The 25877-nt window shown below is 32.3% G+C and overlaps 1 protein-coding gene across 10 annotated transcripts in view; it reads left to right on the top strand.

The window, feature by feature from the left end:
* The window catches only part of USP15 (ubiquitin specific peptidase 15), a 118031-nt gene that overhangs the window by 60369 nt on the left and 31785 nt on the right, over nucleotides 1–25877 (top strand). For 7 of the 10 annotated variants that reach the window (XM_032874636.1, XM_032874637.1, XM_032874635.1 and 4 more), the window contains 2 exons: nucleotides 9667–9753; nucleotides 16157–16301. In XM_032874636.1, coding sequence (XP_032730527.1) covers nucleotides 9667–9753; nucleotides 16157–16301 — 232 coding nt within the window. Of the gene's footprint in view, nucleotides 1–9666; nucleotides 9754–16156; nucleotides 16302–20526; nucleotides 20627–25877 lie in introns of all 10 variants that reach the window. The other 3 variants (XM_032874632.1, XM_032874633.1, XR_004384700.1) reach the window with 2 other exon arrangements.

Here is a 25877-nt window from a genome sequence, read left to right on the forward strand (position 1 = left end):
TATTAGGAGAACTAGCTATTTGTAGAAAAAAACAGAATCACCACCTTACATGTGATACACTCAAAAAAATGTAAAATTTTGGGGCACCTGGGTGGCTCATTCTTTCTTTTCTTTTCTTTTTTTCTTTTTTTTTTTTAAGATCTGATTTTATTTATTTATTTATTTATTTGACAGAGAGAGAGAGAGAGAGAGAGAGAGAGACAGTGATAGAGGAAACATAAGCAGAGGGAATGGGAAAGGGAGAATCAGGCTTCCTGCGGAGCAGGGAGTCCAATGTGGAGCTCCATCCCAGGACCCTGGGATCATGACCTGAGCCAAAGGCAGATGCTTAATGATTGGGCCACCCACATGCCCCCTGGGTGGCACATTCTGTTGAGCATCCACATCTTGGTTTCAGCTCAGGTCGTGACCTTAGAAGATCAGCCCTGCATTGGGCTGCTCACTCAGCAGGGTCTCTGCTTAAGGATTCTTTACTTCTGCCCCTCCCCAACTCATGTAGGACAGCTTGTACCCTCTCTCCAAAATAAATAAGTATATCTTTAAAAAAGAAAGAAAGAAACATAAAACTTTAAACCCCATAAGAAATTTCAGAGAACATCTTTGTTTTAGGGACAGAGAACATAATGTGAAAATTAGTGAGTTTGATTACATCAAAATTAAGTATTTCTGTTAGGAATACTCAGGAACCATACATGAAGTGAATGGTCAGATGTCAGTTTTTTAGTATCTAAAACCTACATGACAATAATACCTATAATGTAGAAAGAACTACTGTACATTAACAGAAAAACACAGCAGAAATCTTTTTAAAAAAATAAGTGAAAGGGGGCACCTGGTTTTGGCTCAGGTCATGATCTCAGAGTGGTGAGATTGAGCCCAGTGTGGGGTTCCATTCTGGGCATGGATCCCTCTTAAAATTTTTTCTCTCCCTCTTCTTTGCCCCTCCATCCCAAAAAAGGAAAGAGAAAAATGAATGGTGGTATGCTGTAGAACACCAGTGCAGCAGGTAGAAGTAACAATGGTGAGATATTTATAAATGGAAAAAGTTAAAATACACAGTTGAGGGAAAAGAAAAAAACAAAATGAGATTTTTAATTCAGTACTATTTAGGTAAATTTAAAACAGAACACATTACATGAAAATATATTTAAGAACATAAAACAGTACAAGAAAATAGGAATACAGATTAGAAAAGTTTAAGGAATTATCACTTATTTATATGTTTGTAAGTAAAGTAAGGATGCACATTTTTTTTTTTCTGGATGAATGCCAGCTTAAAAAAGTAGAATTCTGTGTATTTATTGAAGTCACGTTATAAGCACTTGTAACTTAGACAAATTCAACACCTGCAAAGGGCTTATAATCTTAGGCCCTCAAGAAGGAAATTTCAAGGTACTAATACATAGAACATTCTGTTTTATAAGCTCAAAATTGCTATTTTATGTGTCAGGATATAACCCCTGGTCCTCAACATGGTATAAAGGTGCTAGTTCTTTTTTTTTTTTTTTTTTAAAGATGCTAGTTCTAATAAACATCACTAACCTGGGATTTGTCCAGTGCTTATATTGCTTACTACATAACCAGTTCCTACATAGGGTATCAAAAGTTGAGAGAAAACATTACAAGTTATAATATGGTGATAAAAGGAAGAATCACCTGTTGACTTTGTTAAAAATGGTTTCCTAGGCTCCATCACCAGAATTTCTGATTTGGTAGCACTGGGTGGAGTGGAGCTCTGGAATTAATGGTTCTAGTAAGTTCCCAGGTGATTCTAAAGCTTTTGATGTTAGGATCACATTTTGAGAAATTTTGTAGGTAATGTTTCTTAATATTTACTATGTGGACCACCGTAGTATGAACAGAATATAAAGATAAATCTTTATTTTGGGTCCAGGTGCATTTTTACGTGCTGCTTATGAACAAGAAAATACCAGTATGATAGGTATATGTTTCCTGAAACAGAGGAATGTCCTGGGCCCATTTTTATCAGAATGGAGACCATATATTCTTAGCTAAAGCTGAATTTTTGTGCTACTTGATTGAGAAGGAATGCTAAATATTATATGTTAAGGGCAAAATATAATTTTGTTTGAAACATGTAATCCTGTAGTTACAAAAATGCATATATCTTGAAACAACCCATAATCTGTATTAGAAATGTGAAGCTAACTAAAAAATACTCGAGAGTTTTCTTGTCTGGATTTTTCTGCTAGATACCAAGATGTGATTTGAAATTTACATCTTTATATTCATGTTATGTTTTTAAAATACTCAAGTGCTTAGTTTTTTCAGAACTTGCATTTCTTATCTAGTTTTTCTGATTTCTTAAACTCTCAAAACATAGTGTTTTGCAGTAATATCTTTAAAAAGTTTTATCCCAAGTTTTTCTGTTCTGTTAAATTTGACCATTTATTTTCTAAAGATGTTGGCATCAGGTACATAGTGTGATTATTCAGTGGGAGATACATGGCTAGTTAAATCTTGTATTTCTAAAAAATTATTTTAATAATTGTAAAAGCACAGGGATTCCTAAAGAGAGGAGAAACCTAATCAGTAGATTATACCTCTTATTTTCCAGAGTTTGTTGAATGTTAACACTTTATTCTTTAGCCATAGCTTCTGAGACACAACTCGTTAAATTTTGACTAAGTTGTACGATTAATTTTTTCCCCTATGGTTGTATTTAGGTATAGTTATTTTAAAGGATGGCTTTGATATTATTAATATTAAAGAAAAAATCTAAATTACTCTTGTGAGAATAGCACAAGAAATGGATTTAATTCAGATATTTTCATTAGTTGTTCAAAAATACTGACAAAAGACATGTGATTATCTGGTGAATAAAAGTTAAAGGTCATTGATGATTGTGAAAAGGCAGTTTTCACGGGCTAGAAAACATCCAGAAAAGAATCTAAAATTAACCACATAAGGCACGAGAGTCCAAAAATAATCAAATGGAAAACTAAGCTAGTAGTTCTTACTCATACATTGTCTTTTTGCCATCTGTGTCATTCCGATTAACAAAATTCCAAATTGGTGACCAAAACACCAAGTATAAACTAAATCTGGTACCTTATTAGTTTTTATTATAGCACTGTGTCCCTGAGTGCTCTGCTTGGCAAGAGGGAGCACTTATAAATAAAACTATTGCATATTTCTTTTTGCTAAAGATAAATAATAAAAGCATGTAGGTGACTCTGCAATATTCTGTTTTTGCTTTTTACGCCACCTGTTTCAATTCTGTATTTGCTTAAATACATTCAGAAAAACCTAATGTATGCTTTAGAATTTTCTTAAGAGTGATTAAACCCAGTTTGCATATGTAATTAGAAGGTTAACTGTATAAATTGATTCAGAAATGATGCATAGAGCTATTTGGTTGAAAATTCCTAAATTACATACTAGGAAACTCTTACTAAAGTAAAGTATTGGTTTCATTTTAACAAATTGTACTGAGTTTAAATTTAACAATTGTACAATTTAACAAATTGTACTGAGACTTTTTAAGTATTTATAGGCATAGTTTCTGCTTATTTGAAACAGTAGATTTGGTTATTGCAGGGTTTTTGGGTACTAAACAAGCTATATTTATCATAGTTCACAGAAAATGTGTTATCAGTTTTAATCTTGTTCAAACATGAAGTTGGGGATTGAGTGATTTGAGTTTGTGGGAGTTGAGAGAGGACTCATAAGCCAGCTTATGATTCCTTGTAATTCATTTATATTCACATATTTTAAATTAATAATGTATCTTCAATTTAAAATGCAACCTTATGAACCATAAATCTAAGGTAATATTCCCCCAAATCTATAATTTGTTATAATTTTTAAGGACATTATAAATTTTCTTTCCTACTTAATATCACTTTATCTTGTTCTTATTTTTCTCCTTAAGAAAAAGATGTAGAATGACTTTGTCTGAGACTCTAAATTAAGGTAATGAAACAGCCAAACAAAACTGCCTAGGATGTAGTTGAAGATAGGGAACCAAAGTTTGGAGAGTAATAACTGCAGATGTGGAGTTATATTCCTAGAAATGAGAAATTTAAACATATATGAATTATCTAATCAAAAATGTAAAGAACTATATACTATAAGAGTGTCCTGAAGTAATGACATAAAACAAAAAGATCAAAGAGAAAGAATACTCCCAAACATTCAGGAAAACTTGGAACCCATTATGTCAGAGAGGCCAAGGGAGAAAGCTTTTAGAAGAAAGGGAATGGTCAGCATTGCTAAAATGATCCAGAGAATGGTGGGAGAAGAGAAAGCTTCCACATACTTGACAAGTGGAAACTTATATTGGGAATGAGAAATAGATTATAGGAAAAGAGGAATTGAGTAATCAGAAAATGGAGCAAGTGGTACAGATCACTCATCTTGAAATGTAGTGAAAGAAGGAAGATAAGTACCCAGAAGAGGGTACTTGTTTGGAAAGGCAGGATTCCTAGAGAGGGAGAGAAACTGCTTTGTATATAATTTTTTGTTGTTGTTATTTGAATGTATACCTCCTTTCCTAGGTATTTGTCACCTAAAGATAGGCATCATAATAATGTTAGAAGGAAGTTCTTGTGTGCTGCCATTTACCAAATAAACTGCATTTTTTTGTTATTTTGGCTATCCAAATTCCAAATCCTTTTTGGAAAGGCATGCACATCAGCACACTCCCTGTGACTTGAGGTTTCTCCTTTTAATACTTATTAAGATCCTGAGCCTTTATGCACACTCCTTTGAAATGCTGAAAACGCACATGGGTTAAATAAATCTTTTCTTCATCTAAACAGTGTACCAGTTTCCTGTTGTGGAAAGATGATATATAATCTAGTACCTGTACCATGTTTCCCAAGTTTTGTCAAACAGAGCATGGTCACAGTTGAGTTCAGTAACTAGTGTTAGATTTGATATTTAAAAGCCATATCCAGATTTAATTGAAGTTAGGAAATTAAGACAGCATATTTCATGCATAAATATAATTTAAGTTTACAGTTCTTATATAGATGCTTGATATGCACAGGTACTGACAAATAATTATTGGATATTTTGTTGTTGTTTTTCCCTGGTTTGATCCAAAAAGGATTTGAGCAATTTGCAATAATACATATGAGCAAGGTTAACGATAAGAATAGATACAGAAATCCTTCAAATGTAAAATAAACTTAGTCACTGTAAGGTGAAATGAGAGGAGAAGTTAGCTGGGAGGAGCAAGTAAGGGCTTTTGAAGTTATCAAAATTGATCTGCAAATGTATGGACTTGTTTTGGGTCCTAATTCAAATCAACCGACTGGGGAGAAAAGATACTTTGAGACACTTGGGGGAAAAAGTGAACATGAACAGAGTATTCAATTGGCACTGATAGTGGTATCAAAAGATCTGTTTACCTCTTAGGGATATATATTGTAATTTTTTTGTTTGTTTCAGTTTTATTTAAATTCCAGTTATCATAAAGTATAATATTAGTTTCAGGAATAGAATTCAGAGATTAATCACTTACATATATAACACCCAGTGTTCATCACAACAAGTGCGTTGCTTAATACCCATCACCCTTTTAGCCCATCCCACTACCCAGAATCCCTCCAGCGACTCTGTTTGTTCTCTATAGTTGTCTGTTTTATGGTTTGCCTCTCTTTTTTTCCCCTATGTTCATCTATTTTGTTTCCTAAATTCCTCATATGAGTGAAATCATGTGGTATTTGTCTTTCTCTGACTTATTTCACTTAGCATAAAACCCCCTAGCTCTAGCCACATCATTGCCAATCACAAGGTTTCATTTTTTATGGCTGAGTAATATTCCATTATATATTTATATATATTTATTTTTATATATATAGAATATACATACAGGTGAATATAAATTTTTATATGTATGTATATATAGAGAGAATATATATTTACAGGTGAAATTATAAATGTATAGGATTTGCTTTAAAATAGTCCAGTAAAAACATGGGGAGAGGGAGGTCGAGGGAATAAAGATAAAACGAAAGTGTCAGGATGTTAATAATTTTTGAAGCTGAGTGTCTGGTACTGGGTACATGAGGACTTGTGTAAGTTTGGAAATTTCTGTAATAGGTTGAAAATAAAAATGGGTTGCACATTTGGTACTGGGATTCATAATGGCTGAAGAAAAGTAACTAATTTTATTTATAAAAATTTTTGTTTATAAATAATACTAAAGCTCATTTTGGTATAAATAATATTTTTGTGAAAAATAATCTTCAAAACAAAAAAAAATGTACTGAGAAGAGTAGAATTGTTTTACACTTTTGAAATTTCTTCAGTATCTGACTAAACAAGACAAATTCTCATATATGCTTCTGCATTTAGTTTATTGTGATATATTGTTTGGATTGAAGTACATAAATAAAACTCAGTTTCACCCAGATACATAGTTAGAGCACAGAGAGATATTTTCAGATAATTGATACCACATCAGAACTTGACTAGTGGTGATTTAATGATGAAAATTTAATTGCTGTGTGGAATCTGAAACCACATCAATGAACTTTTAATTCTATTATGTTAAAATCTATCATGTGTACTTGATGCAGTTGGAAAAATGATTCACTAAGTTATGCAGATATTCCAAATACTGACATATTTCATCAGATAGTATCTTCTTCATCATATAGTATTTTTTAATCACATTTCTTAAAACATCACCAATCTTAAACAATGAAAGTCTTTAAATAGTGGGAAGCTATCAAGCCTCACAGTGGCAAAGTCAGGTTTCCCAGAATTCTCTTTTGTTTGATCACTTGAATGTTATCATGGGCAACAAATATTTTCAGTTTTTTTCCTTGAAGTTACAGTCTTCCTTCATTCATTTTTGAGATGTCTGCCAGATAGCCTTTATGTGGAAGAGTGATGCAGTGAAAAGAGGGCTAGTTCTGCTTAATTCGAATATTTACACAAGTGTTTTTCCTCATGACAATCATGTTACTTCAGTATAGAACGGATGTGCTTTATGCAAACTTCCCAGTTTGTCACATAATATTAAAAAGAAGTGTATTTAAGGGTTAGGATTTAATAAAATCAATATTTTTTTATCTTTTTAAGATGGATATTCTTAAGTGAAACTGTTTTCTTCACTGTAAGGAGACAGTGGAGAATACAGTGACTCTCGTATGTAATTTGATGCTGTTGCTTTAACTCATGCTAAGGTATCAGCAGTTTTACCCACCATTGTTTTTGCACTATCATTGCAAATACCCACCCAGTGAAAAAATACCCACCCAGCTAACACTTAAGTAGCACCTTTATATTATTATGCAAATGGTTTTGACCTCATAGATGGGCACACCAAAAGAATCACAGGGCCTTCTAAGGGTCCACTGACTATTCTTTGAGAACCACTTCCTAAACATCCAAGACATTTTGCCCTTGCCTACCCTGTGGTCTTTGCCCCAGCCTTTATTAATTTTATTAATGTGATCTCCTAAATGATCTCTCAGTCTCCTTTCTCTTTCTCAAGAATTACCTTTCTAGAGTACAAATCTGATTGTGTAGTTACCCTTTTAAACTCTTTCAGCATGCCCAGTACAATGGAATAAGATCTACTAAATTCTTTATAGAACATCAAAGTTCATTTATTATCATGCCTACCTTCTTAATTTCTGTTCTTGTCACTACTTGTTTCCTACTCTTTAAGCCAAACTGAATTTATTGATAATTCCCTGAACACATCTTCATTTCTACAGTCCCATACATTTGCATGTGCTGTTCCTTCATCCCTCCAACTCTGCACATCATTTTAAATCACCTCGTGTTATTACCCACAAAACTTTATATTTTAGTTTTAAAATTTCTATAGGTCTTTAAACTCTTTTATAGTTATTTTGCTTATGTGTTATTTTCTCCCATTAGATTGTGAGCTGTTTGATGTCAGGAACTATGTCTGTCCTTGTATTCCTAGTACTTACCAAGGGCAAGGCATATAGTAGTCATTTAATAAATGTTTGAGTATTTCAGTGAATTTCTTCTAACAGGAACTTCTAACACAGTTCTTGGATAGAGTTGCTAATGGATAGTAAAAAGGCCACAAATGGGCAGAAAAAGGAAAAAAAAAAATATATATATATGCCTGACCCACTTTATTGAATAACGTAATGAATCTCTATTTCCATAAATTTGACTATAATTAAAATTCAAGAGAACATTTCAGTTTATTTCTGTTTCTGAAAAGGTGAAGTGAATTAAATTGTAGGTAAATGGATCACGTTTTGAAAAATTAACCTCCTTAATTCATTATAACTCTTTTCTCTAATAAATATGGGTTTTTTTTCCTTTGATAACAGCATTCTTAACATGAAGGCAAAAATGCCAGGATACTTCTGTATTTCTATTACTATTTAAAAACTACTACTGTAAAATACTAAGATAACCTTTTAAATGTGTCCTCTACATTGTTTTATATTAAAACTTGGTTAACTGTGTCTTATGTGTTGATCTTAGTACAGTAAAATAATATCTTACAAGGTTTTCTGTCAGAAAGGCATCTAAATAGAGGTCTTACTTGATATATTCTACCTATATCCAACCTATATCAACAACAAAAAAAACTCCTTTAAAATAAAAAATTTTTACTAAGACTTCATAATGTATAAAATTTTCAAAAGTTAAATAAAAATTTTTATGTGTAAGAAATGTTACTGCCCACCATGTATTCTGCATAATGCATTGCAAGCATATAGATTAGGTATAATCCAAATCACCTAAAATTTGTAGACTTTAGACAGATTTTGTAGATCATACTTCCATGCCCATTGATCATTTCACTGTTCATTAGCACCTGATTAAAGGAAATAAAATAATTTTTAAAAACTAATCACTTTGGGCCTCACTAATTTAGAATTTATGATGAATGAGATACTAGACTGACAGCTTTTTGTAGCCCATGGCCTGGATGTTGCCTAATAAATTAAAATTGTTTACAAAATTACAAGGGAAATTAAATATTTAAGAGACCTGTTAAGTATTTTAAAGTAATCATTCCTGTGTAATGAGTTTGTTGATTATAAATCATGCCCTTAAAGCATATTGGTTGATTAAAAGCTATTAGTAATTGAAATTTCTCCGAAAAGATTCTGAATTAGTGAGGTGTGTAATATATAGTCAGATGTATATCTTTTCAGTTTTTGTAGCAATAACTTTGGCCAAAAATTACTTCTCAAGATTATGTTTTGAAGTTCTTCTATGCTATTGTATCCCTGTTGCCTTACATTTTAAAGAACTGGTAAATCCTCGGATCTCTCTGTCAGTGTTGTGTATAAGTAAAATGAAATGGTACCTACTGAGATACAAATTGATTTCATTTACATGCTTCCTTAAAAAATTGATATTTTAATTCTACCGATTTAAGGAAATTACTGTTGTAAAATATTGAAAATGGTTACCTGAACTCAGAAATGGGTATATTAGTAGATTTATAGGAATAATAAATATCAAGTTATATATTTAATTTGATAAATTTCTTTTGAAAATAATTCCCTTTTGTACCAATACATAGGGAGTAGAAAAACAAAGGAGATACAGTGATTTTGCTCATGAATCTGTTTTCCAGCATTCATTTACTACATACATTGTCATCTGTTTTTTTTCTTTATTTCATAATTAATTTCAAATTCAGCATTTTTTATCTAATTTAACATTTTCATATTTTTAAAGGTCCCCAGGTGCATCCAATTTTTCAGCTTTACCAAAGATCTCTCCTTCATCTCTATCAAATAATTATAACAACATCAACAACAGAAAGTAAGCACTGAATCTTAAAAACTCTTTGTTTAATTGATCGCCCTATTGTGGTTGCAAAAAATCTCTGGTATCTAAAACTTAGGATAAAAGTCTTAATGCATTCAAATAGAATTTTTTTTAAATTACTGATCAGTTCTTCTAAGAGTAATTTTACAAGAAAGGACTATTCTAAACTTCTTGATTTAATACATCTACTACAGTAATCCACTAAAAGAGAATTAAAGCACTTTCAGAATTTTACTTTTTAAACACCAACTGTTGAAAATATATATAGAAGTCTGTTAGAACTCAATTTTTTAGTAAGAGTATAAATTTCAGATGTCATTTGAGAACTAGATATATAATCACCTACAATATGTAGTATTTCTTTTTTAAGTATATATCAGTGATTCTTACCTGGAAAGCATACACAAATTTTTATGTTTATCAAAAAGGCAATCACTTTTTCTTTAAAAAGGTTAGAGAAACAGTTCCCTTGCCCCATCATGAATAATATTCAGAATCTCAGAATTTATAAAAGTTACATGAAAGTGTGTGCTATATTGCCATAGAAGAAGGTTAAAAATCACTTGGGCTTTACTGTAATATCTGACATGGGTATATTACCTTGAAAATTGTCATGGTTTTTATTTTATAGAAAAGGATAAAAAGAAAGCTTTTGTTATTTGTAATAAGGGAAGAACCTTAATCTAGAGACAATTACCCTTTTATTATTTCTTGAATATATACATTACATTGTGATTTATTTTTTATTATAATTGTATGTGGTTTTCCTTTTTTTTTTTTTAATTTGCCCTACTTTTCCAGTTAATAAATGGCATCTGATTGCCCAAAGAGTAAATTTGAAAAGACTAAGGCTATTTGTGAAATAATTTTTAAAATAACATCATTAATTGAATTTATAGGTTTAATTAATTTTCCCTGAAAATTCATATCTGGGATGGGGAGAAGGCTTGACAAAATGATTTTAATGTATACCTAGATTATAAATACGTAAGAATAGCCAAAATAATTTTGGAAAGGAAAATGAGAAAGGATTAATCCTACTAAATATCACAGCCTGTTACAAAGATAATAAGAATTCAGACAGCATGGTAGTGATCCAAAAATACATCTACAGATCAGTGAAATAGAAAAGATAGTCCAGAAACAGCCCCTTATACATAAAAGAATTTAATGTGATCCAAAAACATTGTAGACTAATGGAGAATGAGCAGATTATCCAGGAAATTTTATTGTGAAAATTGGATCACTATTGAGAATTTCTCTTTAAAACTTTATATTAAGTTGACCTTTTAATTGTTAGGCATATAAAAATTAAAAGGCAAATAAATGGAAAAAACACTTGCTACAAATGACAAAGGATAAATTTTCCTAATATATCAAAGTCATAAAGATCAGTGAAAAATTTTCTAAGACAAGTAGAAAAATGGGCAAATGATGCAACTGGCAATAAAAGCAAGGTAATTAAAATATAAACATTTTAAATACCCAGATTCACAACTAACTAGAGATATGCAAATTAAAACCATAAAAAATTCCATCTACTACTCTCCACCTCAGTCTCACTGGGAAGAGTTAATGATATTTATTCCTGCAAGGATTTCATTAGAGTGGTTGGAGTATTAGTCCAACTTTTCTAGGAAGGAATTTACCATATGTATGTCAAGAAGATTTATTAAAACATTAATTCTCTTATTTTAGTAATTTATAAAAAGGCATGTGTATCATAATATAATAACATTACATTATAGTGTAATAGTGAAATATTGAAGACACTGTGAATATCCAAAACTGCAATGTAGTGTGTTCTTTACTACTTAAAAATGTATGTTCACAGGCAAAAAAGTGAAAGGAAATACCCCTTTAATCTGGTTTATGCTTTATATGGTATCTTTTAATTAAATTCATAAAAAATAATTTTTTCATGGGAGTTAAAATACTTCTTGTGTTTCTACCAATTGCAGATGCTCCCACATTTACTATAAAAGAACTCAGTTCCAGGTTTAACATGTATTTATAGTTATTCTTTGGAGAAATTTTTAACATTGTAGACTGCATTAACCATAGATTGTAGTCATCGTGTTAGTATATGTGGTCTGGTGCATTTTTGTTTTTGTCTTATTTCTCTCCCATAGTAAAAATATGGTATAATTGGATCTTAAAACCTCTGACTGTAGAAGATAACCGAGAGAAATTGGAGTATTAAGTTTGAGATATGTTTAATAATTCTACTTCTGTGGCTAGATTTTATTTTTAGCTATTTATATTTGTTTATTTTAGGCACTAAAATAGTCCTTTCATTATAGGAAATTTTTATAGCAAATAGCTACTGAAGTACTACCATGCTTAAAAGTGAAGCTTTAACAATAAAGCTTACCTTTCTTAGTAAGGAATAAAATTTAAACATTTGTAAAATGGAAAGTTTTCTTAAATTTTAATTTGAATCAACATTTTAATTACTTTCAATTTGAATTAATCTGAATCTGAATTACTATTTGGTTTAATATTATCATAATAAATTATTTCACATAAAATTTATTTCTTTCCATTCAACTTGTAGAAATGCATAGGCATTTAAGACTTCCTATGGAAGTAGCATAATTTCTTTAATTAAATGTAAAATGGGTAGTGACCTTTTTTAGATTAAGTGCATTTTTGAAACGTCACATATGTGGAGATACTCTACAAGTACCAAAGTATATACTAAAATCAGTAGTTATGACTTACAAGTTTATGTGACATTATTTATAAATTCAAGACTTGAATTAAACTGATACATTACTAAGATAAAAAGTTTTCACTTCCAGAAATACGGATATTGGTCATACAGATAACAAAGTATACTTAGAATTATTTCATATAAATTTAATAAAGCTTTTATTAAAGACTAATGAAGAGTCAATTGTTTATCCTAATGTAGTAGTTTTACCTCCTACTCTATACAGTTTTTGGTTTTGCCTCAATTATAATTTAAGTTCATTTTTAATGTACGCCATTTCCTCTTTTTGTTCCCTGCATTTTTTTGTCTTGCTACATTTGCTTTAATATAATGCTGTCTTTGAAAAGTCTTTTTAATGTATGTATTGTCACAATTCTTGGCATTCCACATCAGAGCACATTTCTATTTTTATGTTAATTCATTTAAAACTTTTATTAGAAATGGAAATGACTCCCTATAAGAGATTAAACTATGAAAAAGAACTTGATTTTGGAGACTGCCAGAGCTAGCCAGCCATATGGCTCTTTGCAAGTTATTCACTGAAAGCATCATTCATTAACTGCAAAATGAGCATAATTATAATTATGAGGATTAAATTATAGATTTATAATACAACGTCAAATATAAGTGCTAATTGAAAAGCCAATCTGAAATTTGTATAGAAAGATGGGGCTCAATTTTACCAAAAAATAAGTTACTTTTTTCAATGTATCTTCATTTAGGGTGATAGATTTATAATACAGAATTAACATAGTATAATACTAAAATTCCCATTAAGATTACAGGCATACTTATTTATTTTTGCAAAACAGCACAGCCGTAGAGGATAAGGACTAGCTTGTAACCTTTAGGGAAAAAAAGTCATAGGTCTAGATTTCCGTGTATTTTGTTGGAAGCGTTTTAAGAACTCCTGGTTTTGGTATTCTCCATGACTTACTTTAATATTTGCTTTAGGAGGCACATAGCATGTGGGTTATAAGTAGCCAGTCAATATAGTGTTAAAATATTTTTAATTTATCAGTTTTTATTATTGTCATTGAGCATCTAGACTGTCTCAGTCTTTGGGCAGTGCTTGTATTTACTCTGTCACTTAAACTGAAATGTAGATATCCTTTAAGATTCAAATTTTAAAAGACAAAACAAAAAAACTGCTTTTGCAATTAAGTTTTTGTTCATTTCTCAGTAAATTAAAATCCCTATCCCAGCAAATTCCATCCTGTTGCCACTAAGAAGAGAAGAGCTTCCAGCATCCATTTGTATTACTTGTGGCAGACACGGCTATATGAATATATACTTAAGGAATAAGCATGTAAATGTGCTTTTTTAGTCTTTTCACTTGCCTGTGTGTGTGTGTGTGTGTGTGTGTGTGTGTGTGTGTGTGGCGGGGTTGGGGGGTACGGGGGCATGAGCATGCATTTGAGCATACTTTCCCTGTGTACTCTGCTCAAAAAAATTTTTAAAGATTTTATTTATTTATTTGACAGATAGAGATCACAAGTAGGCAGAGAGGCAGGCAGAGAGAGAGAGAGAGAGAGAGGGGCACCTGGGTGGCTCAGTGGGTTAAAGCCTCTGCCTTCGGCTCGGGTGGTCTCTCGGTCCTGGGATCAAGCTCCGCATCAGGTTCTCTCTGCTCCGCGGGGAGCCTGCTTCCCCCTTGCTCTCTGCCCGCCTCTCTACTTGTGATCTCTCTCTGTCAAATAAATAAATAAAATCTTTAAAAAAAAAGAGAGAGAGAGAGAGAAAGGAGGAAGCAGGCTCCCTGCTGAGCAGAGAGCCCTATATGGGGCTAAATCCCAGCACCTTGGGATCATGACCCGAGCTGAAGGCAGAGGCTTTAACCCACTGAGCCACGCAGGTGCCCCAACTCTGCTCAAATTTCACTTTAATTTTATACCTGGTATAAGTGTGGGGTTTTTTTAAATGTGGAGGATGTGTAGAAAATGAAGGCCTTTCATTTTTGTATGTAGAGACCTTGATTTTAAGCACTTCTTTTGGAAATAAAAAAAAAAAACAAAAAACAGGACTTAGCTTTTGTTACATGTCCTCAAAGTTAGATTCAAGAGTTCAGTCATCAATCACTGAATGAACATATAGGTGTCTTACATTTTAGTAATTATTGGGAATATAAAATATGAATCATAAGGTTAGTGATCTGCCAGAACAAAAGGTACTTGAGTCTATTTTTTGTTTTATATTTTTTTTTTTTAGTTTAAAACAAGTAAATGTAATTACAAGTCTAAAAGTTCTAGAATAGAATTGATCAGGTTCCATTTCTTTGTGCCCTCCTTTTCTTTTTTTTTTTTTTTTTAAAGTATCAGGATAATTTGCTTTTTGAGTCCGGGAACTGGTCTTTTTGTTTGTGTTACGGGTATGTTCTTAAATTATGTGAAAATATTGGGTAAGCCTTGTGTGTATAGTTTTGGGGTTGAGGTGGTTTTGTTTTACCTGTGAAGCTTGTTGAAGGGTGGGTGTGTGTGTGTTTACTAAAGGCTTTGTTGTAACTGGCAGTAATACAGTTCTCTTAAACTGTTATAATAATAAAGCGTTAGTATAGAAGCTACAGTATGAAAAATTTGAAATTATAAGTAAAAAATACTTTTTAAAAGGAATACCAGGAATAAATTGTAGCTAATTGAGATTATCAGGGTTACTAATTCATCATGTTTATTTGTAACACTCTATTCTTTTATTTGAATTGTGATTTACTTTTAGTATGACCTTGATTCTCATTCAGGTTTGCGCTCATGAATAAAAAAGTGATGATTGAGAGAATGGCTTTGAGTTATATCTAATGTGTCCATTGTAAATATTTTATAAGATAACCTATTAAAATTTAAGGGAGAATTCATCCTTCGCCACAAAATTATTGTTTTATTACATGTAGAAAGAAAGAGGGACAGTTTAACTTACTGAGTTTTCTTTGTCCTAAAATTACTCTGATTCTCTAAGGTTGAAAATTATTTGGCTTATTTTATGATTAGTATTTATTATGCTGATAGTCCAAATTATCCTGAGGTTATATTCATCTAGGTTAAAAAAAAAAAAAAAACCTAAATTATTCTAACAAACTAGAAAAATAAAGCAAATACTGGAATGTACTTGCTTAGAATCATTTCTGATCACCCCAGGCTTTTTTCTGCATTTGATTACTAGATTTTGCTGGTGTAGCATAGAAACTATAAATAGAATCTTCAATGCATCAGACCAGTGATGTCACAGAGGCCTTGGAAATCTCTGCTCTCACCTGTAACTAAAGTACAACTCCTCCTGTTTCTACTGTTCTCATTCTATTACAGTAGCAGGATGTAAAAGGGACATAAATGAGATGATTTATTGCTGCGGGTGGTGTTTAAAATCTGAATGTTTTAAATTTGATGGAGCAATGAAGAATGGAGCGAGCTGTGGAGCTGCTCCAGCTGATCAAGGGTAGAAAGATATAATAGTGGTTTGTATTGGTTGGTGTGGCATATGTATGCAGTGATTTTGTTGATTGAATGAGAAGTATCTTAATTAAAGGGGTTATTTTCATTAGGTTCATATCTTTAAAAATACGAGATAATTTTTTAATAAAAAATTTAAGGACTGACCACCTATCTCAAATTGGTTTGAAGTACTCTGTTCATATAACTATTTTTTTAATAATTAGCTGCATTACGAAAAATATTCTTTGTTTTCTTCTAGTGTGAAAAACTCAAATTATTGTCTCCCATCATATACTGCTTATAAGAACTATGATTATTCAGAACCTGGCAGAAACAATGAACAGCCAGGCCTCTGTGGCCTAAGTAACTTGGGAAATACGTGTTTCATGAACTCAGCTATTCAGGTAGGTCATTCCAAAGTGAAATTCACATGTTTCATGGAAATCAGCAATAAAAGACCAGTAGAGTTTTACCTATCAGAACATGAGTATTATATATGTTTTGAGAGTTTCTGTTTTCATGGAAGATTTAAACATGCATATTTGAATCATTTATTCTAGTGCTAATAGAATATTATGTTCCTCAATTAGGTGGCATATGATTGATTACCACATGGTAGAAGATTAAGTATCCCTTATACAAAATATAATTTCAAGCAGAAAAGCTAGGCTCTCTGAAAAGAAAAAAAAGTGAGATCACTCCTTTATATTTTCAGTACAAGTGTCATGCTTTTTTTGAACATTGGTGGGAATCTTAGAGAATAAATCTTTTATGGTCACCAGTTCTTTAACTCTAAATAAATTTATTTTTAAATCTTTTTTTTAAACTTAATGTGAAATTTAAGATTTTTTTAATGAGAAAATTTTACGAACTTCCTTTTGCATACATATTTTAACAAATCACTTTCCCTTAAAGATGTTTTTAATTTAGGGATATAATTGATCACTGCCCCATTTTTCCCTTTATCTCTCCATGGAGCTTCCCTTGTCTTCCTGCTCTGTGTACACCCTTTTACAGCTTATTGAATGTTTGTCTTTGATTGACTTTGAAGTAATGAGATCTATATATTTCTTAATATCACTATCACTAATTATAAAATTAGAAATAGTTATTTCATTTTCTTTTTACAAATTCTGTATTTCAGAAAGTCCAAAATAATGGTATACTGTTTTTGATAGTTCAATTTTAGCCTTTGGGGGGATCCTTTTTTTGTTTTGGAGTGTTTTTGTTTTTTGAAAATTCAGAAATTTTATTTTTAAATCTGTAATTTTCTGTTCTCAATTCATATTTTAATACTGAATCTCCTATGCCTAGGAGGCATCCTCCAAAGATAGTAGATTAAATACAGAGTATGGATTAATTAAGGACATTATTACAACTCTTTTTCACTATCTGAAAACAGTATAGGACTTTTTACCATCCAAAATCCAAAACTCTAATAATTCCTTTTGTACATTGGCATTAATATATTTGTCTCCTAAATTAACCATTGTCTTTACAGTATTCTTGGAAAATTAGTATTTGTCATAATTGTCTAGACCAAGAATTGGCAATCTTTTAGAAATGCCTAAAGGATATAATTACTTAATTTCTGATTTCTTGCTTTAGAGTTGATCCACTCAGAAAATACCCTTTATGCTCAAGCAGATACTGTGTAGGGTTCATAAACTCTTCCTTTAAACCTTTGATGATTAATTTATGCTTTAAATGTGAATTACTTTATTCAAAATTATTTTTCTAGGATCCCAGTGCTAGTTAAATAAACAATTTTAAGAAATTTGTATCTTTATATTTCTGGGAGAGGAGAAAAGGAACTCATCTGAGAAGAGCAAGCCAAAACGTACTTTTGTTCTGGCAGCTATTTAAATAACAAAGTAAAGGGTGTGGGTGGTAGGCTTTCAGAGACAGGAACAGGCCAGACAGATTGTAATTTTATTTGGATATCTTCTGGACTATTCTACCTGACCACGGAAAAACATCTTTAGTACCATCTCTGTAAGATGTCTTATATAAATGGTATGTCAGTACCAGAAAACTCTTCTTGTATCACTAAGTCGTATTAATTTTTAGATCACTCCTATCCTTGCACTGCCAGAATTATTTTGGTTCTAGACACTTTATGAAACTTGAGAGGGGTTGTTTGTTGGGGGGGGGGTTAATCTAAAACCAATCTTGGTGCTTTCTTATAAGGATTAAGAAAATACTTTAAAAGCATAGGCATTAAATTTGAGAGGGTCAGAAGAGAACAAGAGTTAATGTTCATGTTAATCATTCAGAAGCGGCTCTGGCTTTCATTCAAACTGAATTCCTTCTAGGAGATTATTAAGTTCTAGTTTCCTATGCCTTTGATACAGACGTACTAGTGTTTTGTATCCATATGGTTAACTATAATTCCTTAAAAAATGAGTATTAAAATGAAATCTTCTAATCACTTATGTTGGGCTAGATTTGGCATTTGTTCGACTTTCTTATATATGTTTAAGATATCAGAAAATTCATTCTATTAGTTATTGCCTCACTTCAAAACCATTATAATAAGTTTATAAATTTAATGCTGATCCTTTTAATATATGTCACCTTTACATGTTCCATTTCAAATGAAATTAGAGCCATGAGGGTGAGGTTTGTAGTCATGAGGGTGATAGTTTGTTACTTTCTGGTATTAGTCATAAAGTAAGAAAAATTTCAGATGAAAACTTCAGGGGTTTTTACATTTTAAGCAGTGGATATTATTTCATGTCTGTGTCTTGGCTGAAAACTGTACTTTTCGCTGAAATTAAAATCTCTAATCACCTTGGGCAAGAGAAAAAATGAGTTTTTATTTTTGCTACTTTTGACTTTTAATTCAAATCCACAATTAGAAAAGCTAATACTTCAGTTTTATTTTCTTAAAGCTTTTATGATTTTTTATTGATTTAGATGTTTACTCTGAAGCTGAGAATTCGTCATTAAAGGGAATGTAAAATGATGTCAGTAGGCTTTATCCCTGTTTCATGAACATGCATGTAAGTCGTTAGGTCCACAGGTGAAAGGGGTTAAAGATAACTAATAGAGTAGATTCTTTTTTTTAATAATTTTTTTAGATAGTTTCCTCAATTATCCTTTTTTTTTCAAGTTTCCTTATAACTTCTCTGAAATTGAAGACAATTCATGAGCTTTAGAAAATATCTCTACTGATAATTTGGATTTTATTATAATTTCTTATAGTCAATAATTCTTAAAAAAATACATAGACATTTTAATACCTTGGGCAGTAGGATTATTGATATGCCAAAAAACTTTGTGGAAAGCATACCTACTCTTTGTATGTGAGAATGGATTATGCTTATTAACCCATCAGTAGCCTTGAGGTAATGAAATCTTTTTGACTACTTATGGTTAAAAACTAAGTGGCACCAATCTGAGTCTGATTTTAATATTATTAGTCTTACTGTTTAATTATATTTGTATTCAAGATTTTCTCTGATGTAATAGTATGAATGAGTATTAAACTTTTTTGATGAGAATAGTACTGTTATATAGTTTTAATTTATTAAGTTAATATTTATTGAATATGAAACATGAGACACTTTTGGACACAGATTCTGTGTCCATGAAGATTATAATCTAGATACTGTGGTTTTCACACTTTTTGCCTTTTAGTAAGGACATCTCTTTTTAATTATTACTATGAAAAGTTTGATTTTATCCTCAATATTTAAAGAGATTTAGCGAAGTTGCTTTGGTTGGGTAAAGGATATAGAATCCCACCTACTGTCTCTTACTTTCCTTAATGGCTGTGGAAGCATTCTCATGGGATCCCAGGACTCTAAGATAAACAGTCTAAAAACTATAGTATAGGAAGAAAAAAGAAAAGAACACAATAAAAATTAACAATACAGATTAGGAGCACAGCTTATGGAGTTATACTGCCTGGATTGAAAACATGTCTGTCTTATTTATTATCTGTGTTACCCTATAGAAGTCATTTCACAATTCATTTTTCACATCATATGAGGAAAATAGTGGGATCCGTATCTTGGGAATTTTGTGGGGATTAAATGAGGTGAAGAATATAAAGTTCTTAGAATAGTGACTAGCACATCATAAATCAGTAGTGAGTAGGCTGATATTTTGTCTTGTGTTGTTTTGTTTCGATTCAAAGAGCTAAGCACAGTAACCAGAAAAAATCTAATTTTGATAACCACTGTATTTGTTCTCCTTTTCTAGAAGTCTCATTTCACTTGGCTTGTACCTAGTGAATGAAAAAACTAATCATATTTTTAATTCTTTTTCACTTAGTATTACTGCAATAATGGCATTTATCATCTCCATTTTTGAACTGTTTTAGTTTAACTCTCCCCAGGCAAACTAGTAGGCAAGGAATATGTTTGTGCATATTCAATATTCAGAGAACACAAAATTCATGATTTCAGGTTATCCCTGGCCTCAGCCTCCTGAGTAGTTATGATTGCAGGCATACACCGCTAAGTCCCAGTGGTACAAATAAGTTAACAAAATAGTTTTTTAATGCCCTAAATCTTTGAGAGAATGTCTAATTTTAAAATTTGCATTATTGGAGGTAATTTTAATTAGCATCAGTTGAGTAGATTCAGGAGCACTCCAACCCTTGTCTTTTTCATTGTCAAGGCCTAGGAGGCTCATGATTGGCTTCCTGGAAGAAGCAACTCTGCAGATGGATTTGAAGCAGGGGAGTGATATGGTCTTTTCCACTGGAAAGCAGCATGGCGTAAGATGGTTGTTTTCAAACTCTTTACTTGGAAGTATTAGGGCTCTAGGAAGTCATTGAAAAAAATGATAGTAATCAAGACTCTGTTCATTATTCCTGTCATACAGTGTAAAATCAGTTGGGATTCCAAGCATTTTTAAGTCAGTTTTTTTTTTTTTTAACGGTCTGTTGGATTAGGAAAAAATCTATTCAATCTATTCAGTAAATTCTGAAGAATGTTAAATAGAAAGCTTAAAGCTTTAAAAAAAAAACTTAAAAGAGAATGAGTAATGCTACACCGAAATAACATTTTTTTTAAGAAAGTAGGTTCTTATTATATTGTAAAACAGTGGAAAAGTCATTACTTAAACTATCAATTTCTATGTTGTAGTCCTTTATCATTTGCATATGATTAAATTTAATGCTGTTCTCCTGTCACCCTGAAACATTCTTTTTGCATTTATTGGAACACCAATTCTTTGAAGTCCAGATTAACTCAGGTCATGATCCCGGGGTCCTGGGATCGAGCCCCACGTGGAGCTCTCTGCTCAGCAGGGAGCCTGCTTCCCCTTCTCTCTCTCTGCCTGCTTGTGATCTCTGTCTGTCAAATAAACAAATAAAATCTTTAAAAAAAAAAATGAAAATAGTTTTCATCAAAAAAGGAATCAATTAGCCCTTGAGACATAAGCATTTTTAAAAATAGTTTAGGATTTTGAAGAAAATGCCTTATTCTGATAAACTGAGAATATAGCTAAAAATTCAAATACTTCTTCCTAGGGCAGGCTTTTTAAAAATTATAAATGACATACAATATTATATTGGTTTTTGTATACCACATAGTGATTTGATGTTTTTATACATTACAAAATGATAACCATGATAGATGTAATCACCATCTGTCACCATACAAACTTACTCTAAAATTATTAACTATATTCCCTGTGCTGTACTTGACACTGATCCAGGAAATTAAACTCAGTTATTTGACTGTCTGTATTATGTGCCCAAAATTACATGGCACTATCATCAGAAATGTGTTTAATCATCTATTAAATGACAGCTCAATTGGGTCTTCTTTCCATTTTGATTAAAGTAAAGAAATGGAAACGGCCTTACTTACACTAGAACCATTCACTTTCTCAATACAGGAGCTAATAGTTTTACTTTTCCCTTTGTTTGAACTAGGGTAGGAGAGTATTCCTTCTTTTAGAAAGAGAAAGGGGGCTGGAAAAGCAAAACCTGAATTCTCAGGCATATTATTTTGGAGAAGAGTATATATATCATAGTTCTCTGAGAAATAGTTTTCATAACTGGGGGAGAAATGGTATCTCTAAAAGCATAACTTGCATCTATGTAACTTGGCTGTTTATGATTTCTTGTCATGAAGACATGCCTTTCTTAAGACCAAATACTGAAGGGAATAATCTTATTTGTTCATTCTTCACATTTTCTGAATTAATATGCAAGTATCTCTAGGATTAATGCCTCTATTTCTGAATTAGTGTAGACTTAAATGTTTTATCTGCCCTTAATTCTGTAATAGAGAATGACATGAATATAGATTCAAGAAAAATGCAGGGATTATTTTAAGGAGTTGTAAATAATTATACCTGATTCTAATACAGAATTGTTTTTACATTGCTCTGGCAGATCAGCACCAATTTACATACACTTACTAGGTAGGATTACTTATAGTGATTATACCTTATGACAGCAGTTAATATAATCAGAGTGAATATCGATTTTTTTAAGATTTTTTTTTAATTTTTAAGTAATCTCTACACCCAACATAGATCTTGAACTCACAGCCCCGAAATCGAGTCGTAAGCTCCACCAACCCAGCCATGAGCCCCTCTTGTATTGATTTTAATAGTTGTTTAAAGGATATTTATTTGTAGCTAAAGGAAAATGTAAGGAGCGACAGGGTGGATCAGTTGGGTCAGCATCTGCCTTTGGCTCGGGTCATGAGCCCAGGGTCTTGGGATCAAGTCCCGTGTGGGGCTCCTTGCTCAGCGGGGAGTCTGCTTCTCTCTCTCTCTATCACTCCTCCCTCCTTGTGCGCATTTTCTCTCTTTCTCTCAAATAAATAAATAAATAAAATCTTTAATAAATAAAGGAAAATGTAAGAAATGTCAGTCTGTAATTTATAATGATAACTACACATTTGTTCCCCTCCAAAAAGAAAATACCACCGAAGGGAACATGGTTCCAAATTTACTTCTATCACCCAAAAATCAAACAGTTTATTTTCTGGACATCAAAATGCTTTCTAAGATCTGTTTCCTCCCTTATTAAATATATACTAATATCATTCAACACTTTAATAATTAGAAGATTATAAAATATGTCTGGCTAATATTCTAAATTTAAAGTTGCTATTACTAAATAGTGTCACTAGGAAAGATAGGATATTGGTGTGATTAGAGCCTTAAAAAAAGGAAAGGCACACTAAATCCCTCTTTAGGGCTTGTTTTATTGACTTTTTGTTTGTTTTAATGTGTACATTTAAATTCTAGTCAACTGAGGCTGTGCTTTATTTATTACTAAAAAGTTCCTAATCTGTTGGACTTTTTTTTCTTTTGATGTCATTTATCTTTAAATCACCTTTCTAGGGGCACCTGGGTGGCTCAGTGGGTTAAGGCCTCTGCCTTCGGCTCAGGTCATGATCCCAGGATTCTGGGATCGAGCCCCGCATCGGGCTCTCTGCTCAGCAGGGAGTCTGCTTCCTCCTCTCTCTCTGCCTGCCTCTCTGCCTGCTTGTGATCTCTGTCAAATAAATGAATAAAATATTTAAAAAAAAAATCACCTTTCTATTTTAGTTTGTGAGTAGAAATAGTTTGTGATTATGCTTATTGCTCATGAACAACTTCATTAATGTCACTTTGCAAATAATTGCTTAGTTCAATATTCTTTTAATACTATATTTATAGAAACCAGTTATTAAGTATTATCAATCAGTCCTTATGGTGATTTGTAAATTATGCTATACTGGGTAGGGAGAGGCTCAGTGAGTTCGTTCTGAAAATCATTGTTTAATTCATAATATTTAAAATAAATTACTTGGGTGCCTGGGTGGCTCAGTTGGTTAAGCAACTGCTTTCAGCTCAGGTCATGATGCTGGAGTCCCAGGATCAAGTCCCACATTGGATTCCCTGCTCAGCAGGGAGTCTGCTTCTCCCTCTGGTCTTCTCCGCTCTCATGCTCCCTCTCCCTCTCTCATTAAAAAATAAACAAACAAATAAATTTTTAAAATGACTAATTCTCAAAGTCATATTAAAAAATTAGCATCCCAGTAATGAACCTGCAGCCTCTGAGAACAGCACTGCCCTTCTTTACATAGTGCAGGTTTTTCATATCATTGTCACTTTCTTAATTTCCTCGTCATGGAGGTCTATCATTTAAGGCATAAAACATCCTTATTTTACTGATGAGAAAATTGAGGCAAGGAAGGTTTAAGTGACTTTTCATTCACTAGGACAAGTTAAAAAATGAATTAAAACTGGGTTATTATTCAAACATTCTGAGATGATGTGTCTTTCAAAATATACTTGTCAACTTGTAAGGAATGCATAAAAATGTTTTAGTGTAGTCAAATATACTTAACAAAATTTACTGTTTTAATCATTTTTAAGTATGTGTTTCAGTGGCATTAGATATATGCAGATTATACAACCATTAACAGTGTTTTTATGTTTATGTCAAATATATGCCCCTTAATACAAGATGCTCCCCTGAAGTACTATTAACTGTTGTACAGATCAAAACAGTTTCCTAGGAAGTCATAAACACTCTTAACTCATTTAATAGTAAGAGTGTTCAAAACATTTTAAGAACTCCTTTTGGAATTACATTCCTTTTTTATAACGTCACCAGTAGGTGTTTTTCTTGCTTTGATGATGGAGTTGATTTTCAAAAACCTGAAGTTATTCAGAGCATTGTCCTCAGAATATTATAGGCAATCAAGCTGGGTAATTTTTTTTTTAAATCAAATATACTTATGAAGTCATCCATTCATTTACTCAGCACTTAGTTACTGAGGGCCTACTAAGTTCCTTTCACTCTCATAGGTACTAATTACACCATTGTAACGAAAACAGTATGTTTCCGTGGAGCATAGTCTAGTAGAGAAGATAAACATTAAATAAATCATGAATTATGCTAAGCATCATCAAGAGGAAAACTGAGGTGCTCTGAGTAAATAACAAGAACTTGGAGAGTACCTGCTTTATACTGGGTGTCTTACTCTCCAGAAGTAACATTTGAGCTATGACCAAAGAATGGGTATGAGTTAGGCAGGTGAAAGTTGTAGTTAGATGGAGCAACAACATGTGCAGTGCCTCTAGGACAGGCAAGTTTGAGGAACCAAAAGGTGAGTAACCTGTGGAATAATATTTGAGGGGGAATGGTATAAAATCAGTCAGAACCTTTTCTACTCCATATACAGTAGTAACTGCCTTTGCAGCATTCCATACATGAATCATGACCACCTCACATGCTCGTGTATGTGTGTGTGTGTGTGTGTGTGTGTGTGTGTAGTTGGGGTTTTTTGTCAGTCTGTCTTCACCTACTTCAAGCACACACACAGATGCATGCTCACACACACAGTTCGTGAGCTCAAGGCCTTTGTTTTACTCACTGCTATAGCCCCATTTATCTGTCTGCCTCCCCCCCACCTCTCTCTCTCACACATGCTCATACTCACCCATGCTCTATGAGCACAGGAGCTTTGTTTTAGTCACTGCTGTAGCCCTATTACCTAGAACAGTGTAGACACTCAAATTAATGAAGAATGAGGGAAGTCACGTTTTGTCTTTAGTTTCTGGCTTGTGCATCATAGTTTGAACCATTTAATGAAATCGGAGTGATGGTAGGAGGGGCACAATGGCAGAAGTAGATCTGGGGTAGGGAGAAGAATATGAGTTAACTTTAGGCAAGTTCAGTTTGTGACGCCCATGAAATATCCAAGTTAGATATGTCATTAGCAGATGGATATTCTGGTCGGGAATACAGACCAGAGACTTAGGTTAGTAACAGAAATATGGCTGCTTGTAGTGATATTTAAAATCAGGGATGATTGCATCTAAATGAGGGCATCTGTGAAAAAGAGGTCCCAGGACTAAGCCTCACAGTTCAACATTCGAGTGGAGGAAAGACACTACTGTTGCAGTGGGAGAAAAGAAGATTGTTTGCAAGTAGTTTCGAATTCCATTGTCCTAAAAATACGAGGCCCAGTTATTTGCTAAGAATTAAAGAGTAAGATTGCTTAGCGGTA

Source organism: Lontra canadensis, unplaced genomic scaffold (assembly GCF_010015895.1).
Source record: "Lontra canadensis isolate GAN:19392208 unplaced genomic scaffold, GSC_riverotter_1.0 scaffold53, whole genome shotgun sequence".
In the NCBI taxonomy this organism is placed as follows: Eukaryota; Metazoa; Chordata; class Mammalia; order Carnivora; family Mustelidae; genus Lontra; species Lontra canadensis.